The 26442-nt window shown below is 44.3% G+C and overlaps 1 protein-coding gene across 2 annotated transcripts in view; it reads right to left on the reverse strand.

The window, feature by feature from the left end:
• The window catches only part of BBS4 (Bardet-Biedl syndrome 4), a 317463-nt gene that overhangs the window by 208979 nt on the left and 82042 nt on the right, over positions 1–26442 (reverse strand). For both annotated transcript variants that reach the window (XM_069222250.1, XM_069222249.1), the window contains exon 5: positions 4075–4186. In XM_069222250.1, the coding sequence (XP_069078351.1) occupies positions 4075–4186 (112 nt within the window). The remainder of the gene's footprint in view (positions 1–4074; positions 4187–26442) is intronic.

Raw genomic sequence — 26442 nt, forward strand, 5'->3', positions numbered from 1 at the left:
AAAGGTGCAGTGCTTCCTGGCCCAAGCTTCAAGACTACTCACCACCCTGCTTGTTGCAGTACCACATGGCTGTTGTGCTAACCATAAGGTTACAGAGGTGTCCCTTGATGGATAGGAAAAGCCTTTCAGTGCCAGCCGGACAGTACAAATCTTCAGGAGGTTGATACAGGGAATCAGTTATACTGGGAACCGCATACTCCTCATTGCCACCTCTCCCAGGTGACAGTCCCAACCCACAGATGATGCATCCATCATTACAGTGATCTCTAGCTAAAGTAGAAAGAACACTCTGCCAAATGACAAGTTGGTATTCACTAACCACGACTGAAAGTCAAAGACTGCCTCCTTTCAGGAATAAATGTTGTCCGACAGCCTTGGTGTAACGCTTGCAAGTGCGAGTGAACACACAGTACCAGGATGATGAATGAGTTGGGTATTTCTAGCCACCTCAGAAGCAACCTCAAAAAGACCCAAGCATGAAACATCAGGAACATATCCTAAATGTCCTGGATACGCTCCTGGTGTCGGAACACTTTGAATGTCACTTTGTCACCCTATGAAGGGTGTGCTTTGCATCTGCATCAGACAGGACTTCAATTTGTTGATGAAAAACCCCAGAGATGAAAGGAGGGCAATTTTCTTTCAGCGATGGTCTGCAACTGATTGCGGAGAGCCTGCACTGAGGAGCCACTTGACAAGGTACAGGAACATATGTACCCTGACCTGTGAAGATGTGCTGCGACCACTGCCAACACCTCTGCAAACACATGAAGGAAGAGAGGCAATGTTGAAGTGTAAAATGGGAAATGGGAAATGCTCTGACCCTATCACGAACCAACAGTAGCATCTACAGGACTACAATATGGGCACATCACGGATACACTGAATTCCCAGGGACACAGGGCAGAAAGTACCTAGGCTAGCATTCAGGTGACAAAAAGCCAAAATCAGCCTGAGCTTTCCATTCTTCTTGGGCACCGGGAAGAGCAGAGGTAACACCACTTCCCCTTTCCCAATTACGGTCCCCTCTCAACGGTCCACTTGACTATTTGACTTACTGCAAAAATATAACGGCATGATCCACTGATACCCAAGTAGAAATGGGTGAATCCAAGGGAAGGGGGTAATAAAAATGGTAGAACATTACATTTTTGAACAATTTACAGCAGCCACGGATCAAAAGTGATGGATTTCCAGCTGGGCAGGAAAAATCAAACACTGCTCCCCCCACCTGCTGAGCATGGTATTACAAGGGAAAGTCAATTGGCTTACAAGTCACTCCGGCGGATGAGGAGCAAAAGTGCTGCTCTTGGTGGTGCCTCAGGCCACAGTCACCTCCACATTCTCTGGAGCTACAAAAAGTCTAGGCTTGCTGATGAAATGGTTCAAGATTCACTGTTGTTTAAAACCTGGACCCCATGAGTAGCCTCTGAATTATTTTCTATATTGTTAGTGAAACTGCTGGGCCAGTCAAAGCAAGCTTAAGGAGTAGGCCATAATAAGACTATCCTTAAAATGCTCAAGCACAGAGTCAGCCTTTTCTCAAAGTATGGATTAATTTAAGGGCATGTCCATTAAGGATGCTTGAAAACCCTGTAGCTCGCAACGAGGCATCACCCCTGATCAAGACACTGGTGGCCATCAGTTGGCACACACAGTCTGCTGTTTTGAACGCAACTCTTAAGATTTCACAGCGTTCTGTCCTTTCTGAATTGTTTGGGTAAGGATGTTCCTGATCCTTTCAGGGATAACTGACAAGACCTCATTGTCCATGACACAAAGGGTGTGTGTACATTGAACCAGGGCAAAAACTCTGTTTAAGGACCGATCTGGTGAGAACACCATTTTGCCAAATGCGGCAACATGCTCGGCCTGCCTATATGGCAGAGCAGATGGGATCTTATTAGGTATGACCTTATTTGTGAAAGCTAGAACCACCACGTTCTTGGGATTGGGTACTAAGTCAGAGAGGCTGGATCACCAGGGACTGTCATGTATCATCTATCAACAGGATAACTGACTGGAGGAGTCTGACAAAGGCCTCATTTAAGCAGCCATTAAATAATCATAGCCTCACCGAAAGGCAGCACGGGCTTTGACGCAGCAGGCCCAGGCTGTAAGATTTTCTTTAACAGTTTGCTTTTGTGTCAACCTTGGGTAGCTCTAAACCAAGTAAGAACCAAATAAGTTAAGCTGCCTTGCAGACAACCACCACCAAGAAGCACTTTCCTCTGTAGGTAGACCTAGTGGAGATTCTAATTCAGTCTCAGAATAATAGTCCAACCCACTAGCATTCTGTAAGTCCACGTACAATCCAGAATCACGATAATGAGGGAAGAGCAAGTTGTTGCCTCCTCATTGCATTGTATATTCTGAAGCCCCCTGAACTACACAAGAATCTGAGCCAAACAGCCCCCCACTGTCCTGTAGTATTGTTCTCAAGGGAGAGGCTGTGGATCATCCAATGCTGGGTGCCGGACTTTGGTGAGTTCATAGTGTGACATACGTCTAGAACAGCTGACATCTACTTTTGGTCTGAGATCAGCATTGGGGCCAGCAACGGGGAGGCCGAGGCCAGCATGCACTCATGGACTAGACTAGAACTGTGTGCTGGCAATAGCAAGGAAGCTGGAGGCGGGCCCTACAATGCTGTGGAAGGATCCGGCAATGGAAGTGAGACTAGTGGTCCCAGAGAATCCATGGTGCCAGAAGGCGCTGCAGAGGGAGCTGGCAGGAATTTGAAGACCTAAATCGCAGCCTCTCTAAAAACCTCTAAGTGCTGCAGGGCTGACAATGGCAATGACAATGGCACACCAAGACCAGCCTCAGAACATTATTAGAGTGAGAAAACTACTGAGGAATGGGCCTTTGAATGCAGACTGCATGGCTTCTTGCCTATTCTGGAGTGGAATAAAGGGAACAAATGCCTTTTAGCCTTCTTGCACTTATGGTGTGACTTGGACTTAGACTTACACAGTCTTGGATCGAGATCGAAAATTTGTGTGTGAATGGCCACGCAATTTGGAGCAGAATCAAGGACTAACATGCAAACTGTTCCTATGTTTCATGACTCAAAGATTCCCATCCCTGACTGACTTCAGGCAGGTTCTGGCAGATGCATCTGTCACACAACTTGAAATTGCGATTGAACACACATTCTGCAGATCTGTGAGTGACATTTGCTTTCTGCAATCAAAGCATGTTTTAAAACATGTTGTCTTGGGGGGAAATATATTTTCCCTGGCACACTCTCTACCACTGAAGTTTGACGTCAGTACAATTAACGAAGTTGGGAGTAAACCTGCAGATCGAAGTAAAAGGGAGGTGAAAAGAAAGGATCCAATGTCAGTTTGCAGAGGTGGCACCTATATGCAGGCTGTGTCCTCTCTCCCAGGGTACTGCAAGGACGCCTGAGTCAGACAGTGCCACATAATAGATGCGTGGGAGCAATTGCCATTGAAAATCCAGTCTTGTTCATGAGATTATTCTAGCGACGAGGAATCTGTGGTTAGAATTTTCAATCAAAAGAAATAACCTTCAAGAAGTGGAAATCACCCATTAAAAAGCCTGGAGAATGCCATGTAGTGTGTTTCAAACATTAAAAGGGGTATGGTCAGAATCAAAAATCCAATTGCCATCTTTTGAAAATACAGTAATCCTGTTAAACGACTGTCATTTGTACACCTGGACTGCCATTTGTACAACGTACCGGTTAGGAATTATGTTGGTGTAAGACTTTATTGTGATTGGGACCTGCTTGCCTAGCATACTATCCAATATCACATACATAATAATTTTTCTCTGCATACTCCCGTAAGGATGCATTCAGATGGTTCTTTGCAAGTGTTTACTAGATTAATCAATCTTGGGTCAATTTTCCCTGAAGGGGTGCGATTCTTTACCTGAACTTTACCTGTAATTTAAATCAATTCTTAAACGTTTAATAAAACAATACAAAGAAAGGACTCCACCTAAAACAAGAAGTTAGTTGACAAAGCTTTATAGCGGAATAGTTTAACTAGGACATGCCAGAAAATGGAAAAGTCACATGAATGATAAAAGGCAAGCACTTACAACGATCGAGCCACTTGCTTCAAGTTGTCACAGCTCTGGGGATTGAGAATTGCACATGTCTGGAAAAGTTCAAGCGATTCCTGAATCCTCCCTTCCAAGCGAAATATCAGTGCTAACAAATAAAATAGAAACCCATACATTAAGGCAATTGAGACTTGACAGCAAGATTGCTAAATACAGGAGAAATACTTGTAGTAATTAACCTTTTTGAAAATGAAACACACATCTACTTGGAAGAAAACGCAACCTGCATTTGTAGTGTGAAGCTACCAGGCCACAACTACTGTCACTTGGATGCCTGTAGTTCCGCACTTAAAAAGCAAGCCAGTCCCCTTGGTCTTGAAAATGTATTTGTCTGTAGCCCTAACTGTATATATTAATTAAATTCAGAAACACTGAATAGCCCTATGTGTGGGGGCAAGATCCCGATATGTCTATTTCAAAAAGAAAATTATGTTCCCACAGTAACTCAATTTTACATTTTCTATTCAAAGAAAGCCTTTCCAGTTTGCTTCTGAAAAGCAGCAATACAAATTAAGAAGTATACCACGCTATTAACTGTATTAAACCCACCTTTTCATCTTCCTAAAAGCAGAAAATGTTGTAAACATGTATAGACAAACAGATCCCACATTAAAAAGATTTTGACACTGCCACCTGAAGTCACGAGGCTGCATTCTAGAGTACAGTGTGTTGCAAAAATAACGAATTTATATCAGCAGGCTCCAAGAGAGAAAGTCTTAACCACTGTGGAGTGGGGAGGGGGAGTTTGGATTGATTAAGAATCTATTGAATGTACCATTAGAGTGGCTTTCCTGAAGAAGGTGCTCGGTCGCCGAAACACACAAAGAAATCGAAATCATAATTGAAGCCACAGAAATTATAGAAATTGAAGTCACAGCATTGTAACATATGATTCAAGCCACAATATTAAAAGAAACAGAATAAAATCTTGAACAATAGAAGATTGTATCAACAAATAAGAAATTAATGAATTTAAATAATTGTTCAGAAATGTTAATGGTCACATGCAAATGTACAAAGCCTGTTCTGATAGCATCTTATGTTGATATTTTGAAATTATAAAAGTATAACCAGATTAGAGATTTATTAGAGAATGTGTGAAGTGAGAATGTGGCATGTATGATAGTGAGTGAATGTGTGGTAGTGGATGTTGAGGTATGATGGATATGCTGTTTTACTGATTGAAAGTTTCAACAGAGATTATTTATAAATATATGATATAATAATGATTGCTACAACGATGTAATGTTGTTTAGTTTTATGGAGAATAAAAAAGAGGTCATAAAGAATTATTATTATATTGTATGAGTCATTGTCAATATATAGTATTGAATACATCAAAATATATGTTTGGCTGTGTGGGAGTTTCTCCTTTGAAGTTATTGTACCAGCCTAAAAGACAGACACAGACTCTGTTTAAAGATTGCAGTGGCAGAATGATGGAAGACATCTTACGTTTGCCAAATACAGCAATACTTTAGGATTCTCTTTATGGAGGAGTGGTTGGAAAAGAAATACGAATCACCTTACAGGTAAACCCTAGAAAATAAGGTTCTCTCGAGTTGGGTGTTTGGTGATAAAATCTGGGTCGTCAGGCACCAGTCTATAAAGTCTTACCTCTTAACAGATGTGCAAGAACATGGTTTCGACCAGGGTAGCTACCAAAGCATCTGTGAGGATGTCATTAGATGTAAGTAGGGGTTCTAATCTTCCTGGCCCAGACTGAAGAATTCCTATCAAAACTATTTTTTTCTTTAGTGTTAGAGGTGGGCAGCTGTAATTCTAGCACTTCTACTGCCGTTCAGACCTCCGATGCAAAATAGGCAATTACTTCTGCTTGTGGCCCATATGTCAGACTTTGTTTCAGGGGAGGTAGGAGCCCACTGACAATTCTGTTAGTCATCATATAAGGTATCATCAGTATAATTAAGGAGGGATGGGGGCATGCAGGTCCTTTAGTATCATCAATATCATGAGATGCATTCTGCTGGCACTGGATCATAGTCAGACCCATCTCCCTTCTACCATCACACCTTACTCCTTGGAAGTCCGCAAACTCATCTGTGGAGTGCCTCAGGGTTCATCGCTCAGCCCCACCCTTTTCAACGCATACTTGATCCCTCTGGCGAATGTCATCACACACAACATCAACAACCTTTCCTATGCCATCAACACGTAACTCATACTCTCCCTCTTGGACAAGACCTCCAATATAAGAAACAAATTCACAGCCCGCATGACTGAAGTCGCTTAATGAATGAAGCCAACTGTCTCAAGCTCAACACCGACAAGACAGACGTAGTGATTTTAGGCAAGGACACCTCACTATGGGCCTCAAACTGGTGGTTGGCTGAACTCGAACACACAACCATGCCAGGAACCTCTAAATAATCATCAAGAAATTGGATATAGGACACAAGTCAACACATGGTCACTGCATACGGCTTCCACACCCTGAATATGCTGAGGATGTTCTTGAAACGGCTCCCAGGCAATACTAGAAAAAACTGTTATTCATACCCTAGTCACCAGAAAGTTGGACTACGGGAACATCCTCTACGCTGGGATCACCAAGCAGCTCACTAAAAAATGCAAACCATCCAGAACTTAGTATTTTCAACTTTCCACACCAAACTCACATCAACTACTCCTAAGAGAACAACACTGGCTCCCAATGCACAAACACGTTCAATTCAAACTCCTCACACACATTCAAAGGACTACACAACTCAGGCCCCACCTACCTAAACAGTCTCTTCGCCTTCCACCTACCACCCATACACCTTAGTTCTGCAGGATTCGTACTTGCACACATCTCACGCATACACAGAACTAGATGAGGAGGACAACCTACTCCACATCAGAGCCACCTCTGCTCTATTTGAATTCCGAAAGAATCTGAAGACCTGGCTTTTCAATTAACCATCCTATCACACAGACAGGGCTGAGCGCACACACCTGCTCAGTACCAGGATACCATTGTGGGTGATAGTACACTTTACCAATACAAATAACATAACCAAAAAGAAAATGGCACCTCTGCGGACAGCTGCTTGACAGTAGAGTTAAAGGATTAGAGTCAGGGTGTATGAGAGCAGACTACACCACAACATCCACTGAGCATGAGCTTTGGTTCAGGACCTGACATCGGTGGTGGCACTGGGTTATCTTTCAACACTGGTGGCATCGGAACTGGCTTCAGGGGACTGGAATAGAAGTCTGTAGCTGAGTCAGTACGGGTCCAGTAAAGAGACCCAAGTGGGATAGACTGCACTGGGAAGGGACCCCCTGTCTGTAACCCAACTGGAGGTCTCTGTGGTTCCATAGGGCCAAAAGGCCATGCCAGAGGGAGAATGAAGTGCACTGAAAATTTGCAGCATGGCCTCTTTGAAGACATCCATCTGCTGCAAGGACGCTAATCCCATGAGAAACTTGGAGCTCAACAGAATCATCTGAGTAACTGGATCTGTTGCCTTGATGGAGTGCAACTGGCATTTCAGCACCCTTACAACTCTTTCTAGAGTCAAAGTGGAGGAATGGTGTGGAGTCCCATTTCTTTGTTTATGCTTGCGTTTGAACTTACCAAGCGACTGGGAGCGGGAAGGCCCATGAATTGGAGCTCAGGACTTTAAGTGGTCGTGGGACCTACACAAGGCTGCAACGTTTCTGGGGCCAGCAAAATACAGCTTCGCCTCCTGATCACAAATCATCTTTAGGTGCATTCAGGCACGCTTGTCACATGTCCAAGTCATATCCTGAGCCCAGGCTCTAAAGGAATACCTATTGAGGATCCATGGACCTTCCTGTAGTCGCAGAATGGCTTGAATCCATTTCATTTTCAGTGAGGACATCATTCTCTTTTTGTTTTGTTTTTTTCTTAATTTTATTTACTGGCATTTTCAGACCAACAAATCCACATGGTTTTATGGAGATTCATAGCTGGCTACACAATTAGCAAAATGCAGGCCAAAGGATAGACATCAAATTAACAATTGATAAAAGGTGCAGTTAAGTTGACAAGAACATGTAGGAGGTACTCATTTATCAGCATTGTACAAATAGCACGCCATTAGTGCAAAAGGTGTTTGTCTGTGTAGTAGTGGTCTATCCGGGTCCCAGCATTCGCAGGAGGTAGTGACAAGAGATAAGTCCTCAATGGTTCTGAGATAACTTGTGAACGTGACTGGATCAGTTGCAGCTCAGCATAATATTCTGCACGTTAAAAAAGGGAGAGCAGCATCTTCCAGTCAATCTCCAGTCTTTGTCGACTGTGGGAGATGTTTAGTCTTTCCCAGAAGTGCAAGCAAAAGTTTATGCTCTAAAGGGGACCCATCTATCTCCTTGATGGTTCAAAGGATCGCCCCTAGTATGTGCTGACAGGTGGGCAGTCCCACGGCAGGTGGAAGAAACCAACAGGGTCAACTGAACATCTGATACATGTCATTGCTTTCTCTGGGTCGAGTTTATGTAGGTAGTGCAGGGAGCAGTCCAGTCTCTGTAGGAATTTGATGTGAAGTAGTTTGTGTCTATAATTGATGGAGATAAACTTACTCTGACTTCAGCAGTATGTCTATATATCTAAGATGACAGCTATATTTGTTTCTAGACATCACTTATTGAGGGCTATGAAGTCTTTGTACGGGGAGGTCTCAGTACATAATCTGTGTAACACAGAGAGCCAGTCCCTTTTGTCTGTTTTTGGATCATTTTGGTAAAGGGGGTGGGGTGAAGAGAGATGGTATTCTGGGGGTTTGTGAGGGAATTCTGTCCAAACCGGCAATGTCGCATGACATAAGCATGTGTAGTCAAAAGTACCTAGGGATGTTAAAATCCGTTTCCCTCTGAAGTCGTCAAGGGATAAAAACTGACCCTCTATGAACAGTTGTACCACCTTTGTTAGGCCCGCGTTCTGAAATCTTAGCATCACACTCGTCTCCAAAATGGGGTTAATGGGCAATTAGTCAGAGGTGATATAGCTTGACTGTGCGGCATAAAAGTATTGTTGCGTGTCCATGACTGCAATGCCTCCCCCACCCTGCTAGATGAGAAATGTTAATGTCTCCAATTTCAGCCGTGGGTTACGGCCTGCCAAGATTAATCTGCTGAGCAGGGATCGTATGTGGCAAAAGAAAGTCTGGTTTGGAGGTATTGGGATATTGTGAAAAAGGTATAGAGATTTTGGAAGAATTATCATTGAATGAATTATGGCCCGTAATAGAAGGGGTAGTGTAATCTATCTTTCCACTTGTTCCTGTAGTTTTGTCAATGCTGGGCCATAGCTATGTAGTATGATTTGGGACTAGTTCCTATTCAGTCACATCCCTAATAGCACACATATACCCCACACCAACTCAGGGGGAATGGAATCTCTGGTGTACTAACAGCATCCATTAGTGGAAACATTTCAGATTTAGCCCAGTTGATGTGTATCCCAGACACATCCCCATATCGAGTAATTTCACCTATAAGTGGAGTGAGATGTGTCTGGTTCTTCAACATACAGCATGAGATCATCCGCATAGAGTGGCAGTAGTACTCGCTTATTGGGGAATGTCAGACCTCTATGTATGTGGTGGTCCCAGAGTTGGGTCATCAGGGTCTCAGGGGCCAATGCAAACAAAAGGGGGGGAAGGGGGAACATCCTTGTTGTATATCTCTGCCAATATTAATTGATTCAGGCAGCTGGGTTAGTATATAGTAACCTAATAAGGTTCAACAATTGAAATGGGAGGCCAATTTTCTGGACAACAATGAATAGGAATGGCCGTTTGAGAGAATTTAATGCCTTCTTGGCAACTAGGAGGACTGCAACCGTGTAACCATCTGGTTGAATTTCCAACATGACAGCAAAGAAAGTGCACAGATTATTAGAAGTTGCCTTACTGGGGACGAATTCTGACTGTTCGGGTAGTATCAGTCCTGACATCCTGGGGGGGAGCGTATTCGCAGCGAAGCATGCTAATGTCTTGCTGTCTGAATTGAGGAGAGAAAGTGATCTGTAAGCATGGCATTGCTAACAATTACTGCACATCTTTACCAAGACTGTGATGATTGCTTCCCGCTTGGTCGGAGGAACTCCACCGCGGTCTATTGCTTCTTGGTATATGGTAGCCAGGTGAGGCGCTAGAAGGTGTTTGAATGTTTTCTAAAATTCGTCCGTAAGGCCATCATTGCCCAGTAATTACCCCCTGCAAGGCCCTCAGCAGCCACAGTTATTTCTTGTACCGTTAAAGGTTCTAGCAGGGAACTCCATGGGAGTCTCCTCTTAGTACTGGTTTATATGAGAATTTCGGGGGAGCGCCTTGCTAGTGTATAGGTTCGAATAGTAAGAGTGGAACTCATGAAAAACAGCAGCTTGGTCTCCCGTTAATCACCAGTATCCAACTTGAGGGAATGTATTTTGTCATTGGTGCACGTTTTCCACACCAGCCGTGCCAGCATATGACTAGTTCAGTCACCCTCTCCATATAGTCTGGCTCTGGCATCTCTGGCCATGAATTGTGTCTCGCTACAGTAGACCCCTACATTCCAGCGTGATGTCATCCTGTTGGTAAAGTGTATGTGGATCTCGGGTCACAGCATAAGTATTCTCCAGTCGTGCCATCTCTGTCTCTGAATGCAGTAATCGTGCTCTAATCAAATGAAATACTCCAACATATCTTCTCTGTGTGAATCCACTAATGTTTGCCTTGAAAGTTTACCATACTGTCGCAATTTGGGGGACAGCACCAATAATAACATTCAAAAGGTTCGGTAATAGCATTTTGCAAATCTTTGATGAAGACCGCATCTTGCAGTATACTGATGGGAAAGCGCCAAGATCGAGTAGCGGTAGCATTCCCTGGCAGCTCCAGCACACAAACCACCAAATAGTGGTCGGATATTGTGCAAAACAGATGCTGCATCTCTGTGGTCCATGGGGGGAAAGCCAGACAACTTTGCGGAAGTGACTGCCATTCACTGTTGAACAGTTAAAGTATATTCTATCCTCTCTATATTTAGATCTCAAAACATCTTGCATGCCACCCATATCTAGTATGTGTCTTAGCACCTTGGCGGCTCATGGGTGGTCCTCTCATGTGAGGTTGGTGCTGTCAAGTGTAGGGTTAAGGACCAAGTTGAAGCCCCCCTTCCAAAGAATATTGCAAGCAGACCTCCGTCTGTAGATGGTAAGCATGGATTAGAAAACAAAATTCAGGGGAGTCCACATTAGGGGGATAAGAGTTGATCAAGTTGAGATATGTACCATTCTATGTTAAGAAATCTACCTTCAGGGTCTGCGTGAGGCAATAGTAAGTGGAAGTGTAGAGTCTTTTTGATGAGTATGGCAACACCCCTTGACTATGTACTGTAGAATGCATAGTGAAGTGTCCCCATGCTTGGGCAAATGGAGGGGGCGACAGTTGGTGCCAGGTGTGTCCCTGTTAGAACTCCACCTCTACAGTATGCCTATGCATGTATGTCAAGACCTGGCGTTTTTTTCTTCGGGTTGACAAGGCCTCTGATGTTTGATGCAATTGCTTTCTTCTTGTCCATCACTAGTCTGGTGAGTGATATGTAATAAAGAAGGGTGTGCTTCAGCTAAAGATCATGCACTAAGTAGGAACAACTTGAGCATCTTCATCAACAGTTACATAATCAACAAATTCCTAATCCCTCCTTCCCCTGCCCACTTTAAATTTGCCAACCGTCAGTGAAATAACCCTCATAACCAAACTGTCTTATTATCAAAACAGGCATGTTGCTGAGGAGGGTCCTAGAACTGACCGTCCCCAGCTTCTAATTTAGTCAAATATGCCTTGGGATACTAGAGTGATTTGAAAGCATTACGTGGGCTGCGATGCTCCCTCAAGTTGGACATCAACCCACAATGAAGTTCACACACTCCAAGGGCTGCCCACAGCTCTTGCGACAGAGGGCCACTCCAGCATATTATGACAAAAAGGATATAATTGAGACTTAATAGTCCAATCAGGTTGAGTCCTCTGAAGTAGGACCACAGCTGCAGCTGTGCCTTGCAGCAATGGGGTCATTCCAATCAGCCCCTCTGGGATCTTCTGTGTTATTCGACGAAGAGTTGGCAGACCTTTTGACACATTTAAGCGCCTCTAAACGATTTGTGAAGACATGTGAGCCATCTGGCAATTGGATACATAGGCCAGCGGGGTATAGCACGGCATATTTGATGTTCTGATCTGGAGAAGTTTTTTTGCATCTGTAACTGCGGGCCTCCTGCACCATCAGTGCGAGGTCTGGGTAGATGGAAACAGTAGATCCCTGATATTTCAAGAGGCCTTTCTCCTGTGTCAGGCACAGCACAGTATCATGATAATTCAACAATCTGGAGATGATTGGCCTAGGAGACCTGAATGTCCTTCCCACAACCAGGAGGTCAGTGAAATTATCCCTGCCCAAGAGTTCAGATATGAAGGATTCAATGAAGGGTTCAGGATTGCCCATACCAGTAGTTTGCAGGATGCCAACTATTTTGTTTCTTTAACATTGGGGTTCTCATCTTCTAGAATCAAGATCCTAGACTCACCCATTTTTATGGATTCACCCTGCTTATCCAGCCTATCTTTCATTAAGTCCATTCTAGCATTGAGATTCCCTTTACACTGGATTTCATCTCTAAGAGGATTGATTTAATGTCCCCATCTTCACTCTTGTATTTGTTCGGCAGCACCAGAGGCGTGTCTGGACGGTGCCCCAGTCTGCTGCCTCTGCTCAAAGAGAAATTTACCTTGATTGAGGTCTGAATTCCCCACATTAACAGTAGGGTGATGTTCTGGAGATGCTATGTATGGCAAGGGTGAAACCAAGTCCAGTATCCACTCTCTGGATGGGATCTCAGGCCCCACTTCCCAGGGGCAAGATAGTCCCACCTATGGAGCAGCACCAGTTTACCGCACGGCTCCCCAGGACAACCAGTCCATCTCTGACTGACCCACCTCCATGACAATTCCACTCGAAGGTCTCTGGATTCCAGGGCCGCAGCGGATCACCCAGGGCCAACTCATAAGTACATCTGCGCTTCGGAGGAGAGCTCAAAACTACCTGGTAAACCATTGGGCTACACCATAACCCACATGGACAGGGGAGTTTCACATCTCCCAGAAGTCAGCATGTGGTGCAGGGAGTGTAGGCCAGGCTTCGGGGGGTTCTGTAGGAAGATCCTACGAGGTATACTAGATCATGTATGCCCTGTGTTGGAGGTGACACTTTCTGGTTGGCTGAGGTAAGGCCCTAGGCAGGCATAACCTACCATTCTAGTTAGGGGGGTGTGATTACGCTCCTGTATAACCTAAGCTCATCCTTGGGTAGCTTGGCACAGAGCAGTCAGGTTTATCACAGAGGCAATGTGTAAAGCAATGGCCACACAATAAGTACACTAAGCATCACAAACAAGACGTCACACGAGGTGTATGTAAGTAAAGTTTGTATTCAACACACATGAATTATCACCACATGAACGTCATGTAAATCTGAGCATAACTCACATTCAGAAAGATCACTAGAGGTACGAGACCCCATAGTGTTAATACGACATCAGCTGTATGAACACATGAGAAAAACAATATTTTCCCACCTTGCACCCATATGCAGTACTACCGCATCAGCAGCACCTGACCCACCCCAGCAATCACCCCAATTCAATATAAAATTGTTGTAGGATGCATCCCAGTTCCCAACGATAGCAGCAATGTATGCATACAGAGAACTATAGCACTCTTGAATTAGTTCCGCAGCCTAAGCCACACCAGTAAACGTCAGTATCAACAGCTATTGTAAACAACGTCCACAGCAACGCTACAGCATGATGAAATGAGGTCCAGACGGTCAAGCTGACTTGCACTATGCATCGCTACACAGTGCCACGGATCAGTCACACTAGCATACAGGCACTTACACACACTCGCTTCCAGCACCCTAATGCGGTGCGCTGATAGCCGGCAGGTGACGTGTAAATGAGTTTGCGAACCACTCAACCTTCCTCCACCATCGAATCAATTCCCACCCTCCTCAGAGTTAGAAATGAAGCAACCTTTCCCCAGATAATAGGCTGCTTGCAGCTGGTGGTTACACTTAGGATCCCGGGGCAAAGGTACATGAGAAGAAAGAGAGTAGATCAGACAAAAGTCGGCAATTAGAGGTTTGGTACCCACTCGGGAAGTTCACTCAGGGGTATCCACACTGGCCTTCTGGCGTGGGTCCCGGTCTGCAAAGAAGAGAAGGAGGATCACCTTGGGACACGCTGCTCACAGTGGTGCCCAGCCGCGCCAGACACTACACTTCACAGATAGTTACCAATCCAGCACCTCCCAGGACACGAGGCACCACGTCTGAGGCGTGACGACTTGGACTGCCCCAGGCATCCCGGCTGCACACAGGGAATTTACCAAACTCTGAGCCCTCCTAGTATGGGCAAAAGGTCTGGAGCACAATGACCTCAGTCGCACCAGACACTTCCGAATAGCATGCAAAGTGCTCAATGCAGTGCAGTCCTAGCTCTGTTGGCCACCAGATGGAGTCCCACAGGGAAGTGCTCTTCCCATAGATCACAATTTGGATCTTGTCTGTGTTCAGTTTTAGCCAGTTGGTCTTCATTCAGTGGGCGGTTTCAGTCATGCAGGCATTGAACTTGATCGTGGTAATGGGTGTTCTGTCTGTGAGGAAGAGAATGTGAGTTGCTGTTGTCAGCGTATGAAGCCGTTGATTTCGTGCGAGCAGATGAAGCTGGCTAGAGGGATCCTGTATGTGTTGAAGAGGGTCGAGAATCCTTGCAGAACTCTGCAGATGAAGTCGCAGGCATCTGAGCAACGCTGGCTGACTGGGTCCTTCCAATCAAGAAGGAGCAGATCCATCGGAGTGATCATAGCACCACAACACTGTGAGCTGTGGCTTGTCTCCCTGGAGAGCAAATGGAATTATCTGATTGATACACCCAAGATGGGCAGGGATCTTTCTCTTATCCAGTGGCAGCCGGCTGTTTTAGGAGGGAAGGGGGCGGGCGGGAAGCACACTCACACTTTCACACACATGCACGCACATCCATTGACAACACTCATCAATATTCAAACATACACGCATGCACCAAACATTCATTTAAAAAGATCACACACACACACACCTTCAGCCTCGGAGGACCTAAGGTCAGCCAAAGAGGGAAGACAGCAGTCCCAGTTTCATCACAGAGTGGGATGGGGTCAGTGAGACTGCTGACCCCACCCCATTCTGTGACGAAGTGTCACTGATTGACACTCGCCCTGGGCGCTTCAGGGCTTAAACCTGAAGCGCCCAGGTCAAAGTCAATGGGCGCCGCTTTCCTGGTCACCCAGTAGAGGGCCTCGAGTCACCTTTGCTGAGCCAAGGAGGTCACGCCCATAGGAGCAGCTCAGGCAGCCATGAGTCTGCGCAAATCGCCCATGTCTCGCTCCTGGCTGCCTGAACTGAACATGAAGAGTGTCTGTCAGGCTGACTTTTGCTCTTCATGAGGGGCAAAAGGTGGGGAGGGGTGGCCCCTCTGCCCAAACGGACCGGCTGCACCTGCACTCATCCCAGGTGGCCAGATAGTGTTATTTGTAACAGAGGCACCCAGGGAGATCAGGTTTTTTGATGCCAGCAATTTTGCCTACTCTTCCCTGAAGTCCAGGAGCCTTCCGAGCCAATACACTAGTCATTCGCTAGAGCTCAGTAAAAAATGTGACGATCCCGCCGGACCTTTTTTTAACAAGCCAGTAATGTATTGCCAAGAATGGTGAAAACAGCAGGAAAGAGTCTATCATTAGACATCACTATAGTCAAATGCCAGCAGAACTTGAAAGTTCAGTGGGGCCTTGACAGCTGCAAAACTAGGTACTCCCTAACTTTTACCGCTCTCTGGTCAAGGGCCAAAGACATAGAACAACAATCAGTTTAGAATCACCTATCACCTTTCCATTACCTTGAGTATTATCTGGTGTAATGTCAATAGCTGGGTATCTTGAATCAAGCTTCAATATAAGCCATATAGCTTGGTATCTGTGGCTGAGCTGTGCTAATGAAGCAATGGGTTGCTGGGCATGCCCCACCCCCAACAGAGGCACTAACAAACAAGTCTGTTTGGTTTACTCTTACTCATTTGGAAATCCTATAACTCTTAAGGACGATAGGTGAAGAAGACAATACCTTTCAGAGCACCTGACATGAAAAAGACAATGGGGTTGGTGGTAGGGTTAGCACCAGAGTGATGGAGACAACCTGGCAGTCAGCTCCTAATTTCTCCCCAAACTGGCCATGCCAGTGGCACAATTAGTGTCTTTGGCTGCAGAAGTTGAAGAGGGAGAGAACTGGCAACAGAGAAGGTGAAAAGGACAGGAGGTGCAATAACAAAGCAGAGGGCACGGGGGCATGGGTGCACTGAGGAACAGTGGCAACGGTCACCTTGGTCCTGTGAGAAAAGAATGCACAGACCTTAACCATCTGGCATGCGCCATAATGTGGGCGAGGACACTGCAACAAGGAGCAAACATGTCAGAGCTTGATAAGGAAAACTGATGGCAGAGGAAAATTGTGAACATACGTGTATATGTAGGACGAGCAGACTCAATTGTGATTCTGGTGACTGCAAAGGGGCCCGGTTGTGGCACTGGATGTCCTACAATGGTTGGCATCTCTAGAACATTATAAAAAACGATAAGCCTTGTACAATAAGTTTACAATTACTTCAAGACTATGCCGCAACCACCACTTACACAGTGGCCATATTTAAGGCCACTATAAAGTCATCTCCCTCTCTGGGACACACTACACTAGTGAATCTGCAACCGCTGCACCTACACCCCCTTGCAGATATCATAAAGTAGTAGGAGTAGGAGAGGTGTGAGCTCTCACCAAAAGCACTATTGCAAGAAAACAGACTTACACAAAAGTATATTTTTGGGAGATTGAAACCTCACCACTTCGGAAAGCACATGAAGAAAACCGAGCAGGAGAGGCCACAGCCAAGAACCTCCTTCTCCTGCTATGGGGAAAAGGGAAGTTAGTAGTGCAAATAATACACGGGATAGCACAATGGACATGGACATGGACATGAAAAGAAGTGAACTGGTGCAGCTCATGAAGGAGGACCTGATGAGTTGCCTCTTGGCATGCAGGGGAAACGTAGCAAAGGCTTTCAAACTGATTACACACAGCCAGACTAAAGATCTTCAGGTGACTGATGGCACAGTAAACAAGAGTGAGGAAGCCCCGACCACAACGAGCACAGCACTATAGGAAGTGCATACGTTTCACAGTTGTATCAGGAAAGATAAATAGAATATGCATTTCAATTTAGAATACCATTGTTAATTATAATAAATACAATACAAATGTATATAGAGAAACCATTTCAAAGCCTAGAGTTTTTTTTAAATAGTAATTTATTTTTAGAATATATTTTAACATGCTGGTGGCCACGCCAGCGACCGAAATGGCCGCCTGATGGTGTAGCTCCGGCAGGCTCTGCCTTTCTGCAGCACAGGTCGCACACTTTGTCGAATCCAGTTCCATCCCTATGGCAGACTAGCAGCCCTGAAGTAGTGGCGGCACTCATAGTGGCGCCAGGCACGGTTGTACTGGCCCAGTAACCTATAAACCAACTGGAGGCCCCGCAGCCCAGCAAAGCCTCGCAGGCTGGACCCACTGGAGCTGCAGGCCTCATCTTAATCCCGGGGACACTGACTGGTCCACGCTGGCTGGTCTGGCGAAGTTGTGGACAACTCCGCCGCTTCTGCGGACCTGCAGACTCTCGTCATTAATCCTCAACTGGGGGGCTGCAGTGGCACGGGGAAAGAGCACAGGGTATGGCGTGGCAGAGGTGCTGACCAGGCACCGCCGGGCCCCAACCTTTACCCCAGAACCCTCCCCGGGGACTGGCTGCCGCACCATACCACCTTGGAGGGACCTCCTTCTAATCGCCGACCTGCACCAGCTTGGGAAAGCCTGCGGGCCCTGCAGGCGCCACCTGAATACATGTAAGGCCTCCAGGCGCCAAGCGGATTTTAACTACAAAGGTGACCCGTTTGTCCACGTCGAACCCCCGCCCCCCAGGTGGATGCCACATCACTACTACGTCTAGGCTAGCTGGGACACCATGGACCAGGCCTCCTCTTGGCGCTGGGCTTTTTGATCTGGCTGGGCCCTCATTCAGCAAACTGCAAACTGACCAGTGGTTGTGGGTGGCGACATCTTCCCTTGCCTTCCTTCACTGCATCGTCCTTTTGACCAGGTCACCACGTCATAGGGCACCAGAGTGCCCTGCTCATCAACCATCAGGCTCACACCATGGGTCACATTGTCTTTCATTCTGAATTGCATGACTCCATTGTCAACTATTCTGACCTTAAAACCGGGTCAGTCTCAACACCGGCTACCCTCTGGGAGGCCTTTAAGGCCCACATAAGCGGAGAGTGTATTTCTAAGCATGCGGGTATACTGCAGGATATATGAATCCGATTACCACATATTGAGGCGGAACTCCATAACAATGGTCAGGGAGATTTCCACTCATCCACTTCCCCTCACCTACATCAACGTTCAGTCCTAATGTCCGAGGTTCAAGACCTAGCAGACTGAGAAATAACATATGTGGGTAAGAACACTACCGTTCGCCGATACTTTGAGGGAGGACTACCAGGACGAACACTGGCGAAACTGCTTTACACAAACCGGCTCAGTGGATACATCACAAAATCACATTCCGATCACTGGCACACCTATCCTAGTCTGCTAGGTTCGAGACCTAGCAGACTGAGAAATAGCATAAATGGATAAGCCCACTGTCGCTCACCAATACGGTGAGTGAGAACTACCCGGAAGCTCAGTGGATATACCACAAAATTACACTACTTCACTGGCACACCTATCCTAAACGATGGTATAACTGAAATGTTGCCTTATTATGAACATCTCTACACATCCCTCTCATTGGGCGTTACAACTGAAATGGTATGGCTCACAGATGGTCAACAATGTTTCTGAAGTGAACCCATTACCTGTGACAAAATCATTTAGGCCACAGATGCCCTAGATGGCTACAAGGCTCCTGGGCTCCTGGGCTTGATGACTTCACAGGTTCCTTTTATAAAGCTTACAAACACATTCTGGCACCACATCTACTCGAGGTATATGCTGAATCTTTTAGAAACAGGCACCCTACCACCCATGCTATAAGAAGCTGTTCTCATATGCCTTCTGAAACCCAGTAAAGATCTTCATCTCTAACTTCTTACTATCCACTCTCCCACCTTAACCTTGACAATAAAAGTCTAGCCAAAGTCCTTGCTACCCACTTGTGCCTACTGATGGAACAGATCATCTAGTCCATTCAGACGGGCTTTGTCCCACACAGGTCCATCTCCCTCAATCTGTGAACAATCATTGCTGTACTGAACAGGATTTCCCTCGAAAAGCCTGCCACATTATTAGATGCCAAAAAGGCATTTGACTCCCTAGGATGGGCCTTTTTAAAGGCAACGTTGGACAAACTTGGCCCACCCTAGGGTTCAACCCTGTGGCACAACTATGGGTGAATGGCTCCCTAACAGCCCCCTTCTCTGTAACACTAAAAATGGCTGTCCCCTCTCCTCCTTCTTTTTAACATTGTTATGGACCCACTGGGCTGCCACTGCCTGGGAAAACACATATACAGAGGACTCCAATTCACAACCGCCCCCCTCCTACTTTCCATGTATGCTGATGACAAATTGTTTGCCAGCCATCAGAAACCTCCCACCTCTGAGCCGTGAAATCCTGCAATTCGGGCCCTCTGGCCCACATATCAACTGGGCTAAATCCAAACTCTTCCCCGACTGTCTGCACATACCAAGTCACTTTAGAGCATCCTCAGACCTGGAGTGCTGACTCCACTAAATACCTTGGTATCTACCTAGATAGGGAAAAGATCAGATACTCTGATGGCACTTCCATTGACAAAATTGCCACACAGGTAGAGCACTGGATTAAACTCCCTCTCTCTATGGTGGGGTGGGCAGCGGTCATCAAAATGGTTTTACTTCCCCGCTTCTTGTATCATTGACCCAACATTTCTTTATAACCCTAAGTGGCCTCCTTTTAAGGCCAGTGTGGGCTGGGCATAGACCTCACATCAGTTGGAACACCCTAATCCTCCCCTATGAATGAGGCAGCTTTGCAGTTCCCGAACCCCAACTCGACTACCTTGTGGCGCAATGCCAATTTGCGTACCACTAGTACCATCCCAACACCGACTCCCATATCTAAAACCAGAGAGCAATTAGGTCGGCGAACTCCTGCTGTCTTTTGTACTACTGAAAGGTTTATCCATGGACCCAATGGACATTCAAACCCTCTCAACCACCTGTGGGGCCTGGCGTAAGTTGTGCCAAATCCTTGGCAGTGGTATCCTGTACTCCCCCATCTTACCCCTGACCAATAATCCTTGGCTCACCCTCACATCTGAGAAATTGGTCCCATGGACCCTCCAATGTCACCTCCTGCATACTATGGGGGATTTCTTTTCCAATTACCACGCCTTCACACATGCAGACAACATTCGTTTACAAGATGCTTCCCACATGGACCATTTTATACTTAGATGACTTCATAATACACTGCGCTCACAACTACCCACACATCTACTGGCCCCAGATGACTTTCCTCATTATCACGGATTCGGAAGGGGGTGCAATTGATTTCCAGATTATATCAAGCTGGGTTTGACATGAAGCCTGAACCTACCAAATGGGCTAGAGAGGCCTGGGAACGCGACCTCGGCCATCCATCGTCTGACAAAATCTGGTACTACTGCTGTGCTCAGACAAAACACATTTCCATCAACCACAAGCACAAGATCCTCCATTTCAAGTTCTTGCATGATGCCTACTGTACATCTTAAGAACTAACACGCTTTGACCCCACTCGTTCCTCTCTTTCCCTAAATGCCATGCTGCCGAGGCAGACTTTGCTCAATTAACCTGGACATGCCCAAGTATTGGGCAATACCGGGCCAAAATATTCTCATTTGTCTCTGCCATGATAGGAACCACACTTGGTCCTTCCCTCCTGCTGGGCTATGTCCAGGATCTTCCCAACAGCGCCAACAAATTCACAGCAATATCACTATTCATGGAAAAACGGGATTTGGCACTGCACTGGGGTAGCAGTATGTGCCCCACAAACTGGGCCTGGCTGAAAAGCATGATCTATTGTGACGAAATAAGTGACATCTACAACCAGCTACAATCCTAAACCTCGAGACCCAAGGACATATGGCTGCCACCGTGTACATTTATACACTCACCTTGACCTCCAATGAATCAGACAGAAGTAAGACATTAAACTATCTACCTCTTATGCTCTCTCTCTGCCCATACCACTACAATGCACCATGTATACTCCCATTTCCACTAAAAAATGACCCCCCTCTCTTCCTACCATCACCATTGGTTCTCTCCTCACATCGTTGTGCCACATCTTTTTTTTATGCTTTTATTTCAAATCAATTTATTGGCATTGTACCATGCACACTGTATGCAGCCACTGTATCTATGGGCATTCTTGTTCTGCGTCTGTTGCACTATGAAAAACTAATAAATAAAGTGTTTTTTAAAATAATTTATTTTAAAAATTCTAATAAAATATCAATGTTTTAATCCATTGAGGGCAATAGTAAAAAAAAAATCTAATTCGTCCAACATTGCATGTGGTTGTGTGATGGTCATTTTAAGTCGTTCAGAGGTCTTCAGGAAGAAAAGGAACTAAGGAGAGCGCACAGAGTAGGTAAGAATTTAATTTGAAATAAAATTCAGATTTTATTAATAAAATAGATTATAATTAAGTCTTAGAGTGAAGAAGAGCCTGTAATTTATGTACTAGACTTTAAATTTGTTTGGAACTTTTGTAAATGTAATAAAGTTGTTAATGTTAGATTATTGGAGGGATAGAGAAGAGGGCTAAAGTGAAGGCTCATTCAGGTGCAATGTTTTCGCACTGGGGAGTTACTTTGAATTTTGTTTACTTTTGAGTGTTTACACCGGACATTACAGCAACACAAGTGATATTGTTATAAAAGTAATATTAGTCTAATTTGTGATTATAGAGAGACTGAACGCTGATATGGGTGGTGAGTGGACTGTCGTGTTTATTTAGTATTTTTGTAATATATTTTGTTTTTAAGTACCAAGCAAATAAGCAGCCTTTGGACAGTAGTGTTCCAGTATTCTTAATGTTTTATAAGTGAAGACTGTTTTGTTCTCCAGATAACACAAAACCAATCTTAGTATAGTTTCGAAAAGCTTTTTAAATGTTTATTTTTTTATTTTTAATTGCCATAAAAATATTTTTTTCTGGTTCATTTTTACTTTAACACTTCAATAGATTTTTTGTCACAATGGATTCAGCAATAAATCATTAGTGTTTGCTAAAATGTCATTGTAGGTGTTATTTTTCATTTTATTCAAACTATTATTTGTCATGCAATGTTATTAGTTCATCTTGTAATAGTTTTAAATGAGTTAGACTTATATGTTTGAAGTATTTTGGGGGCTCTCCATTAAAGACTTTATTTTGATTCTACATTTTACTTTTTTAATATATCTTCACTGTTAGTATTCATAGGTGTAAACCTAACTGGCCACATATTTTCCAACAATTGTACTATTTGTTGCAGATATACATGCATTTTTGTCCTTCTTTGAAATTTTGACATTTAAACTACATGCCAAGTTCTGGGTTCTGTTTTAGCAGAATTTCCAGTAAAGCAAATTAAGTTGGAGTAGCTTTTACCAATTGTAACTTGAAAGCAATTATGCCATCCATTGCTCCTTGTAGTTAACTTTGAGAGTAATTCCACAACAGGCTTAGTAATTTTAGTACACTTCACTTCGAAGTAGTTTATTCTCCATACACATGTATCATCAAAGTAATTGAAGAATTGATGATAGTTTGAATTCATGTTCTATAAAACATTTGCTCTCGGCAAGTATCTCAAAATACTCCACAATGTAAAGTGGTGACATGGACATTTTATTTTCCAATTCATTCATTGTCTTGGATAAATATTCTTTTTTTGTGTGTAACTTTTTAGTCCTTTGTAGATCTTTATTTGAACAGATTTCTCATGGGCAGGAGAGAGACTCTTCTCATTCTGACTTTGTTGTCTATTTAATATTCTTTTAAAATGTTTGTTAGTAACTGAATTATTATTTGGAGTGAGTGAGTATCCACCTCAAGAAATATTCACAACCAGGTCAGGGTGAACCCTCAAGTCACAGAGTAGACACCTCTAATTTAGGACAGTGTGTAAAGTATTTATGTAGCATCAAAACAGCAATAAAGTCATAATGCAAAACAATAAAAATACAAACTGAATTACAAAAACAGAGTAAAATTTAACAAACAAAATGATACCAAAATGACAAACAAAACAATGAGGGTAACTGGAGATATTAATTTTAAAAATGTAAGTACGAACAGCATTGAGAAGCATAAAGTGCCAATGACAGTCAAGGATTGCAGTAGACAAGAACCTAGAGGATATTTGGCGCAGGACCACAGAAGTACATTTCTAAGGCTACTCAGGACCTCAAGGGGGCACTTAAAGACTCAGAGGTTGCCTGGCAGCGGCCTACAGTAGGATCCAGTCCAGGTCCAGTGCAACTAGTCAACTGGGCAGCTGTAGGAAAGGCCTCTTGTAGATTGTTGTATCCCTGCAGCTTGAACAGAAAGTCAGCCTTATGACCCTTAGAGGCCACTTCTCAGTCCTGGGTTCAAAAGAGAGCAGGTCCAGTCCTTCGCGGCTCTTCTCAGGTCACAGACAGCACAATCAGCCCTCTTCTGATCTTATCTTCCTCAGGTCCGAAAGTGGTATGAAGTGGAATTCCTTAAGGTGTGTCATTTTTACCTGACACAAACCATTGGGTGGGAATAACCCCTCTGCATACCCTAACCAATTGGATAAAGGTTCTTGGGGCCCATCCTACTCACTTTGGGCTTTTTTCTAATGGCAAAAGTCTTCGGCCACACTAAGCTTGAGCGCTGGGGGCAAGTGTGCAAAGTGTACTTTGGAAATCCTAGTGTCCTCCCACATCTAATACAAAAATCCAATTTGGGGCAGCCACTATACCCATTGTAAACCCAGAGACTGAAGTCTGGCAGAAGAAAAGTACAGTTTTCCAGCAACTAGATAGTGGACACACAAGAATTGTTTTGTCATTCTGCTTCCCTTCCTATCAAGTGTGCCTCCAGTGTTATATGTAAAACCAGACACTTGTCAAGCAAGATTTGACATTCAAGCAGGATTCAACACTGCAATGTCAAAAAGAATGCTCGTAGCCCCACCCTGCATATTCTAGTTCAGAGGAGTCACATCAGGCCATTCAGGTCAGCCTGTTGTTTGCTCCTGGAAAGCACTTTGCATCTCTTTCACACATATTGAAAAACTAATTACTAGCTGACAGAAGTGAGAGCAAATACGAATTTAGTCTCTGGATCTTCAGGCAGGGAAAAGGCAACTTTCTAAAAGTCAATTTTCTTAAAAATTTATGAGAATCCAACTTAATAATTGAATATGATTTTAATAACTATAAAAAATAGCTGTTTAATTATTTTACTAGCTGGTCCCATTCCCAAAATGCAGTATTAAGATTATTGATCTGTATTCTGGTTTCTACATAGGACAACTAGACCTGCCACAGTGCTTCCGAGTGCTAGTTGCTGTAAGGACATGTTAAAATTGCATTTCTACATGTTCTACTTTCAAATACCATATTTGTAGAAGACAAGGCCTGCATAGAGGTGACATTAATATGTAAAAGGGAGGTTTTGACCTGTCAAAAGGGTTTTCTTGACATGTCGAACTGAGGTGCTTAAACTGCCAAAGTCAGGCTACAATGGTTGGCCTGCAGCCATGTTCTATATTATCACAGTAGTGAATGGCACAACAGGTGTTGCAGTCCACTAATGACAATCCACTTACAGGCCATGATTACATTTTGTACCACATACTATGGACTTATAAGTAAATTAATTAAATATACCAATAAGGAATAAGCTAATTTAACCGGGTCTAAAAAGGGATCACAAGCACTTACTATTGACTAGCAGGGATAACGTGCACAGAGTTCTAAAATCAGCAAAAATGTAGGGTTCAATAAAAGGCAAAAAACACAGTGACCACGCAGAAAAGACAGTTCTGTATTGCTGGTTTTTGACCAACAACTTGCTGGGGGACAGTAATATTGAAAATTCTAATACCAATTCCGCTGTTGATTGTGTTAAGTTACTAGCTATGTTTTTAAGTTCCTCTGCAACATATCTAACCTCACTCTCTACATCCAAATCCATATGACAGCTATTGTTGGAATTTTTTAATTCATTTTTGTATTAGATCGTTGTCACATGCATACACCTCCCTTTTAATACAGGTCTCAGGAATCATCTTGGATGCTCAAGGGGGCATCTGTTCATTTTTGCTTCCACCTTTGCTAAATAGCTATTCCAAGATTAGATGCAACGCTCACTTGCCTCCCCTAAGTCAAGAGTGGAGAGCAGCTGCAGTTCTGCACTTTTCCATTTTTGCAAATCCCGTAGACAATCAGACACTGGTTGCTGCTGGCACCATCAAGGACATCGCTATACAGCCCTTTGCTAAGACAACTGCTAGATCCAGGAATTGCCACATGTTTGGTCTTTTTTTAACAGTCCGCCGGATTTAGCAGGCAGATGATAGGGTCTCCAGGGATCAGTGTGTCTGTTATGTCCATCAGGGTCTGTAGCACTTCATCCCAAATGGCAGCAAGCCCCACACATTGCCGAACCATATGGAGGAAGTTCACTTCCAGCACTGCACATGGGCAGTTAGTTGTTGTGCCCCCAAAAAATTGTCTTATTTGCTTGGGGTCATATATGAATGAAATATGTAGTTGAACTGTGTGAATTTCAGTATTGCATTTCTCAATATTGCTTTGATACTTCCTAAGCATTTCCCCATGTGCTATTTGTAATCTTCAGGTGGAGATGATCTCCCCACCATTGTCGAAAATGGGACATTGAAGTCTCTCATCTGCAACAGCACTGTGTAGAGCACTGTAATAGCTCTGTGGTGATTCATGTGTGCAATCAACACCTGCAGCCTCATCAAGATAGCTTGTTCTGTAGGTACTGAGCCCCAAGTAAGCTGTAGTCAGGTCTGCAGTGCATAGTGTAGAAGGAAGCTACCTGGTCCTATGCCATATTGAGGTCTTAGGTCATGGAAGTGGAGCCACAAGCCCTCAGCATCTCCAGTTGTGTATCCTCGTTTCCCCCCAAGACTGTATCATGATGACGTACGAGTTAAAACCATTA

The sequence above is a fragment of the Pleurodeles waltl genome, chromosome 3_1 (genome assembly GCF_031143425.1).
Source record: "Pleurodeles waltl isolate 20211129_DDA chromosome 3_1, aPleWal1.hap1.20221129, whole genome shotgun sequence".
Lineage (NCBI taxonomy): Eukaryota > Metazoa > Chordata > Amphibia > Caudata > Salamandridae > Pleurodeles > Pleurodeles waltl.